Here is an 8,504-nt window from a genome sequence, read left to right as displayed (position 1 = left end):
TTCTGCCCCAAATGCCCCGGCCGGGGCTGCAGGGGTTAACAGGAGCTCAGGGTCCCTCTCCCCATCCACAGCCCGAGTTCCTCGAGGGATCTTCCCAGATGATCCCAGCAAGGGCAGGGAGGTGGAGGCCAGGAGGGGTGAAGAGGATGGATGAGAGGGTAATTATTATCCCTTGAGTTAATTAGTCATTATAATTAGCCAATTATAATATATTAATAATATACATAATATCGACTATAAAATATACATTATAATATATATAACCATTATAATATAATTAGCTGCCCCTGATATTCTAAGGGGCAAGGAAAGCAAAGGAGGTTGGGAAGCAGAGGCAGGACCCAAAACCAACTGGCTGCAGCGTTTTCCATTTGTGAAAAACGCCAATCACTTGGTTTTAAAATTGTAAAAGTTTAATAGTAATAAAATGGTTATAAAAATAGTAATATAATTAGAGTGATAATAATTTGGACAGTTAGGATTAGGACAATACGAGACAATAAGAAGAAAGAGTTAGGGACAGTCCAGGTACTTCTTTCTGGGCAAAATAAGCCCAAAAAAGGACCCACCTTAACAGAGGATTAACCCTTAAAACCAACAGCCTGTTGCATATTCATACACCTCATCCATGATGCATAAATTCCATTCAAACACAGGATTCTGTCTGGTCATGGTCAGCTTCTTCCTCTGAATCCTGACAGCTCTTCAGGGCTGAGTAAGGTGAGAAGTTCATTTCTTCTGATAATGGAGCAATAAATTCTTTTTCTCTGAAAGATTTTGGTGTCCTGTGGCTGCTATCTCAGTGCAAGTCCTCTCTTTAAAAAAATATCTCACATATACAGTTTCTATTTTAACATTATGTTACAACCTAAAACTATATTTAACACACTACTCAAGAAAATTAACACAGCACAACTTTCTTTCACTATTATATGTGTTGTGTTAGAAAGTAATGCTGTATTAATTCTCTTAAGTAGTGTGGTAAATATAGTTTTAGGTTATAAATATAGAAACGATGCTATATAGGATACTTTTTTTAAAGAAAGGACTCTCGCTGAGATAGCAGCCCCAGGACACCTGAATCTTTCAGAGAAAGGGAATTTACTGCTCTCTTATCAGAAGAAACGAACTTCTTCCTGCCTTGAAGGCGCTGTTAGGATTTGAAGAAGTTGACACTGACCACACAGAATCCTGTGTTTGAATGGAATTTATGCATCATGTATGAGGTGTATGAATATGCAACAGGCTGTTGCTTTTAAGGGTTAATCCTCTGTTAATGTGGGTCCTTTTTCGGGCTATTGCTGCCCAGAAAAGGTACCCGGACGTCTGTAACTCTTTGTATTTGTTGTCTCATATTGTCCTCATTCAAACTGTCCAAATTGTTATTACTCTAACTGTATCACTGTTTTTATAACCATTTTATGACTATTGAACTTTTACAATTTTAAAAACAACTGACTGGCGTTTTTCACACCCTCCAACAGCCCCAGACATCCACATGAGCAGAGTGAGTCAAACACACACACAACCCCCCCTCTGCTGAGGTACAACCTTCCTCAATTAACTGCATTAATTAACAAGGACAACCCCAAAGGAGCACCCCCATGGGGCTGCGGGGACAGAGGGACACTGGAGCTGCCCAGAAAGGGAACAGGAGCTGCAGTGCCCATCCCGGGACAGCCTGGCACGGGCAGGAGGAGAAGGAGACCCTGAGAAAAGGAAAAGGGCACTGCACAAACTTATCGGCTCCTTGCAGCAGCCAGAGTCGGGAGAACAAAGCTGTTCCCAGATAATGAGCAGAGATAAGGGGAAGGGAGAACAATGAGAACAATGAGAACATCAGAGCAACCCCCAAAGTCACCCGTGCTACAGAAACCATGATTTATTTGCCAGGTTTCAGCTGAACTCTTGTCCAAACTCTGCATCCATGACACTTCTGCTCTTCCAGGAATGGAGGGAGGGAGCTGGATTCCCAGAAGGGTAAAGAAATAAAAAATAAAAGACCAAAGCTTTATGAAAGATTAAATTTATTGGTCAGACAGAATGGTTTTGCCCCTTGCACTTTCTGTGTATCTATCACATGGAAAAAGGTAACTTAAATACCTAAACTGTGATATTTAGGCCTAGGGGTCATGGGAAAGCACCCCAAGGCAAAGAAGGAAAGCAGTGAAACCCATCTGTCTGCAGGGCCAGCCCAGCCCCTCTCCTGCAGGTCTGGGCACATTCCTGCACCCCTCCCTCAGCTCACACTGATGCCATTAACCCAGGATAAAAGGTGTTGTAAGTTAAAACTTAATCTCAATTTAAACAGAACTGACACAGCTTTGGTTTGCACCAGTCAGTTTACAAGGGCAAATCACAATAAAATCATTTCAAATCAGCAAAAAGATCCATGCAAGGCTGGAGCCTTTGTTCCCCAAACTGGTTTTACCTGTCTGTCATTGGTTTTACCTGTCTGTCAGTGCCACCTGGGCTCAAGGTAAAGCCTCACTCCTCATTTCCACCTGAGCAGCACCTCCTGCCCCTCAGCTGCTGCTTCCCCACAGCTCTGGGGCTCAGCACCCAGGGGGGCACTGGGGCTGCCTCATCCCCTCTGCTCCATGACCAATTCCCAGCTTGGAAGCAGGGACAGCACTGCAAACCCTCCAGGTGCTGTGCAAGAACATGATCCAGCCAGGAACACCCCTGAGAAGCTGAGCCAGCCCTGTGTCCCAGTGAGCAGGGCTCAGCTCGCCCTAAAAGGCTCAGGAACAAATTTCCACTGACAGATGTACACAATTAGAAAACAGCTGATCCAGGATTTTAAAGAATTAAAAAAATAAATTGTTCTAAAATAACTTTGATGTGTGTGTGTGCACCCTGCTGAGTTCCCAAGCATCCAGCCTGGCCTAGGGAACCTTCCCCTCCCTCTCTGCATCCCAAGCCCTCTCCCAGCCTCTGTAACCTTTTGTGCCTGCTGTTCCCAGGCACATCCCAATGCTCTCCAAGGAAAACAAGAACCAGCAGCTCAATACCAGGACAGACATTTCAAACATGTGCCTCAGCACATGCTTTTTTCCAATCCTTGGTGATTTTTTTTCCCTCTTGGGGTAGGCAAGAACTCCTCACTCAGAGATCTCCCACCCCTTCAGCGTCCCACTCTGGCTTCCCGAGCAGGATGGGCCCTGCAGCATCTTTCCCACAAGCAGCAGGAATATTTTTGCTCAGCCTGCAGCGCTCCCTTTCCTTTCTCAGCCTCTCCACTCCCCCAGGCTGGAGTTCTGGACATGTCCAGAGTGACACACTGCAGGGGCAGCCCTGCCCTGTCGGGGTTCACACCCCAGGGCTTTGTGCAGCCCACCCCAGCTCTCGGGTGCGTGTCCCACAGGGGTTTTGCCGTGCCCTGGCCCTAGATGCTGTCGTAGGGCACTGCCAGGCCGATGTTGTAGCTGTAACCTGACACCTCGTCGTAGGAGGAGCGGCAGATGGGGAGGACGCTGTCCACGGCCAGCTGGTCCACGGAGAAATCGTAGGAATAAATCACCCCTCGGTACCTGCGTGCAAAACAGCCAGGACACAGCAAATCACCTCAGGGGGAAAGGGTCGCAGACAACTTTTATGAAAAATCCTTTCCTTAGGATTTTTCCTGCTGAGAAGCTGGGAGGCCTCAGGAACAAAATGTAACCAATGGTTATCTGCTGCTGTGGAATGCAACAGGTGCATCTGGGATTGGTCTCATGTGGTTGTTTCTAATCAATGGCCAATCACAGTCAGCTGGCTCAGACTCTCTCTGTCCCAGCCACAAACCTTTGTTATCATTCTTTGCTATTCTATTCTTAGCCAGCCTTCTGATGAAATCCTTTCTTCTATTCTTTTAGTATAGTTTTAATGTAATGTATATCATAAAATAATAAATCAGCCTTCTGAAACATGGAGTCACATCCTCATCTCTTCCAGAATTCAAGAACCCCTGTGAACACCATCACAGGACAGCAAACAGAGGAATCACCATAAAAACCATGGGAATGGGAAGAGCTGGATAAACCCCCATCCCCTGTGCTGAGCCCTTTGAGCAGGGAAAGCTCCCCCAGCCTCCTCCCAGGGCTGGTGAATCATCCCCCAGCCCTGCAGAGACGTGACTGTCATCTGCTGAAACATCTCCGGGCCCTCCAGCACGGGGGAAGATAAATACATTGGTATTTGATAGTTCAATTAGCACTAACAGCCATTTGAGATGCAAATACCAAAACCTGCAGCTTAAATGCCAGTAGTTTTCCTTTAGGAGGAGACAGCATTACTAATATTTTGAGTATGGAGAGGGCTGCATTCCCTGCCTGGCTTCAGTGGACTTTATGTTCCCCTGCTGAGAAAAAAAAAAGCTTTTTTTTTTTTGTGCTCAAGCAAATCAAGAGCCAATTCATTGCTTGTTTTATAAACCTTACCTTTATAAACTTTTTTTAATTTTAGTTTTTTGCTGCTTTTTTAATTTTAGTTTTTATACCCTCTCTGGGTGATGACTCAGGTGCTCAGGGTGCTATTTAAGAACAAAGCACGTTGCTGAGGGCTGGTTTCTCACTTTCGGTGCAAGCTGGGGTCGTCCTCGGTGATGCTGGAGCCTCGGGGGTTCTTCTCCTCGGGGATGTTGGCGGTGATCAGGATGTGGGAGTCGAACCACAGGCGGCGCACTGGGTGTCTGCAACACAGCCCAGAGCCCGGCGTGAGCGGCCACCGGCGCTGGGCTCCCAAAATCCCAGAGCTGGGCTGGGACCGGCTCGGGAATAAACCCGGAGTGACTGAAACCAGCAGCCAGAGAGAGGCGGGTTCCCCGCCCTGCCGGCTCCTCCATCCCGCATCTTCTATCCCCATCTAGTGGGCTCTTCCCAGAACGCACGGGGAGGCCGGGAATGCTGCTGGAAAGGAGAGCAGAGCCTGGGAGGGATGGATGGATGGATGCAGGCTGGGCTGGGCTGGCTGCCCTAACATCTGCAGCAGCCCCAGGAAGGGCAGGATGCTTCCCAAAAAAAGGGGGAGGCCACCCCACACACCCTGCACCGAGCTGGTTTAGAAATGCACAAGCTGAGCGCCATGGAGTGGGGAGGGACCCACAGGGATCATTGATCCAGCCCCTGTCCCTGCCCAGACCCCCAACACCCCCACCCTGTCCATCCCTGGCAGTGCTGCCCAAAGGCTCCTGGAGCTCTGGCAGCCTCGGGGCCGTGCCCATTCCCTGGGCAGCCTGGGCAGTGCCAGCACCCTCTGGGGGAAGAACCTTGCCCTGAGCTCAGCCTGAGCTGCCCTGGCCCAGCTCCAGCCATGCCCTGGGTTCTGACCCTGTCCCAGAGCAGAAATGGAGCTGTCCCTGTCCCTGTCCCTGTCCCTGTCCCTGTCCCTGTCCCAGAGCAGAGATTAGAGCTGCCCTCAGCAGCTGCAGCCCTGCTGAGCTCTGAGCTCAGGCTCCTCTCCTCCAGCTGAGCAATCCCAGTGCCCTCAGCTGCTCCTCCAGACCCTTCCCCATCCCCATGTCCCTCCCTTGGACACTCCAGTCAGGTCCTCACTCCTTTCCCTCCCACTGGGGAATAACTGAGCCCAAACCCAGCAGCAGCACTGTGTGTTCAAGCAGGAGTCACTGCTCTCCCCAGCTGAGCATGGCTCATCTCCACACCCCAAATGTGTCTCCTGTCACCTCCCTCAGCTCCTGCTCCTGTGCTCCAGTGCTGGCAGGGAGCCACAGGCAGGGAGAATAGCACACACCTCATCTAGGAAAGCCTTTTGATTGAAGTGATGCCTTCTGATTGCTCTATAGATTAAACACTGTTTTCTACCTGTTTAATCTAATGGTTTCACTTGGAGCACATCCCTGAGCTCAGCCCTGCCCTGCCTGCCCTGCTCCTGGGGCAGCACTAATGAACATGCCAAGGAGACAATCAATGGAATATTGTCCTTAATGCATCAGCCACATCACAACAGGCTTTATCATCCCCAGGGTCAGCACACAAAGTGATACCTGCTATTAATCAATGACAACTCCAGCTTGAACTTCCCTGCCTGTAAATACCTCATCTAGCTCCTCTTTGGGGAAGATGCATTAAAACTAATTTAGGAAAAACGAAATCAGGAATTATCTGTTCATTTTATGGATATCACTCAGACTTACAAGGGGCTAAACCCTCGAGTCTTTATCCAGACAAAGCCTGGGAATTGTGCTTTGATCAGGAAATTTCACTTAGCTGTACAAAGTGTCAGCTCCACGATGCTGATCTCTGCTTGTACTTTCAGTACTGTGCTCCTTGTGCTCAGAACAAACTGGTATTTCAATATTTAAATGAGTTTAAATGCTTTGATCCTTACCATTAAGGGAATGTGTGGGTGAGGTGAACAGAGGCACAGGGATTGTGATGGATGCTCTGGATGGGGACAGCCAGAACCAGTTCCTCTCCAAACAGCCAGTCCAGCATCTCAAACCCTAGGTTCCACAACTAAACAGAGCTTGGGGATGGGGAAGAACTCCATGGAAAATCCAGAGGAAAAAACTTCCCTGCTCCCCAACACCAACTGGAACGCTCAGCTAATGAGTAAAAAGGCCATGACTGCGATGCCTCAGGTTTGAGCTTTTCTGTTTTTCAGATTCTGTGCTGCTTTAGTGTGTGGGTTTGAGTTTCATATGTGAGGATGGTGAGCTCTGTGCACAGAGCAGGGAAACAAAACAATTGCTGCTCTAGCTGGGCACCAAGGACAAATGATCCAAATCTCAGGCCCAAGAGCACAAAAAACGTGGGCTGGAGAGAGAAAAACAAGAAGGACGGGACTTGATGGGCTGGAGCTGTAATTGGACAATTAAATCCAGTATGCAAATGGAGCAGAACGGATCAAAGTGAAAGATCCCGTGAGTGGTCAAGGATTTTGTGACCATTTTGGGTTCATCCTGGGTGTAGCCCTGGCTGGGCTCTTGCACTGCCCAAGGTAGATCTATTGAGGAGATCCTTTTAAAATCCCTACTTTATTCTTTAACTCTGTCTAGTCTCTGCTCTAGGCCAGCCTTCACAAGGCACCAACAGCTAAAGAACCCCTCAGAAACACACAGGGAGGAGACAACCCATCCCCAAATCACCCAGAACTCCCCCAAAACTCTCCCAGTGCCACATCCCCCTCTCAGCCCTGGCTTACCTGGCGTGCATCTCCCAGAGCTTGGTGGCCATGCGCTGGTCCCAGACGCAGAGCAGCCCCTCCTCTCCTCCACTGACCACCTTCCACTCGTCCATCTGCACGGAGCACACGCCCAGCTGGTGCCCCTGCACGCAGCACACGGCCTCGCCACGCCGCAGGTCAAACACCCTCACCCTGGGGAACAGCCACAGGGAGGCACAGACACACAAATATTCACTAATTAACCCACAACTGGTGTGGTGTGCTTTTATACTTTGTAACAGTTTTGTTTTGTGTTTTTCCCAAATGGTTTGTACCCCCTCACTCGACCTGTGTAATCCCTCTCCTTTGCTGGGATCATCCACAAATCTCCACCCTGGCTCTCTGTCAGTCACTCACCATCCCATCCCCTCCAGCCAGAACTTTCTGTTCAGGACGTTGAGTGATCATCCAGAGGCCAGGGGTCAGCCCCACAAGTGTTACCTCACACTCTGTCCTAAATGTCCATTTCTGTTTCCAGATTGCAATGCAAGATGTTTTCCATTCCCATCTGTATGGCAGATTATCTTTGTCAAGTGGGCAGTTTGCTTTATCTCTGTCTTTGAGTGACCACATTCACACCTCCCTGGGAGGGGACATTGCTGATAACAGCTATTGAATGTCCCTGCATGGCTGATAAGAACTACACCATCCCACTGGGAGATGTGAGCCCAGGGGGAGGAGCCAAGCATTCCTACCCAGATATAATCCAGAGGGTTTGAGACACCAGCACGGCTTCTCCACTGGATTCCCCAGAGGAACAGCAGCTGCCTCTCCTCCCACTGGATCTTCAGAGGAGGAATCCATCCTTCTCTACAGCATCCCTGCTCCAGCAGAACCACCCCTGACACTGCAGGAGGGCTGAGCCACAATTCCAATGGCACTGCCACCAACACCCTGACCCACAGGGTGTCAGGTTGGGTTCTGACTCTGTCACTGTTGTTCTACTGTACTGCATTGTTTATTTTAGCCTTTTATTTTTTTCCTTCCCTATTAAAGAACTGTTATTTCCTGCTCCCATATTTTTGCCTGAGAGCCCCTTAATTTAAAATTTATAGCAATTCAGAGGGGTGGGATGGGTTTACATTCTCCGTTTCAGGGGAGGTTCCTGCCTTCCTCAGCAGACTCCTGTCTGTCCAAACCAAGGCAATTCCCCAGTACCCATCCCTCAGGGTCACTCATTGGTCAGCAAATGTTATCTATTTTAAATTTCCACCTCCCTTTCAATGTAACCTTGGCCCCTCTCCCAGGGCTCTCAGCAGGAGCTCCCTGAGATGTGGGGGCTCCTTGGGGACTCCTGGAATAAAACCTTGGATTAACCCCTGCTAAGAGTTGGCCCGTAG

General features: G+C 49.0%; 1 protein-coding gene across 1 annotated transcript in view; it reads right to left on the bottom strand.

The window, feature by feature from the left end:
* Positions 1-1,926: 1,926 nt before the first annotated feature.
* Positions 1,927-8,504, bottom strand: part of FBXW8 (F-box and WD repeat domain containing 8) — a 61,036-nt gene continuing 54,458 nt past the window's right edge. Inside the window, exons 9-11 of the mRNA XM_058037260.1 lie at positions 7,144-7,317; positions 4,556-4,672; positions 1,927-3,533 (exon numbers count right to left, since the gene is read on the bottom strand). Of these exons, the coding sequence (XP_057893243.1) occupies positions 3,389-3,533; positions 4,556-4,672; positions 7,144-7,317 (436 nt within the window). The 3' untranslated portion in view covers positions 1,927-3,388. The remainder of the gene's footprint in view (positions 3,534-4,555; positions 4,673-7,143; positions 7,318-8,504) is intronic.

Source organism: Melospiza georgiana, chromosome 18, assembly GCF_028018845.1.
Source record: "Melospiza georgiana isolate bMelGeo1 chromosome 18, bMelGeo1.pri, whole genome shotgun sequence".
Taxonomy (NCBI): domain Eukaryota; kingdom Metazoa; phylum Chordata; class Aves; order Passeriformes; family Passerellidae; genus Melospiza; species Melospiza georgiana.
This window is presented reverse-complemented; position numbering and strand designations above follow the sequence as displayed.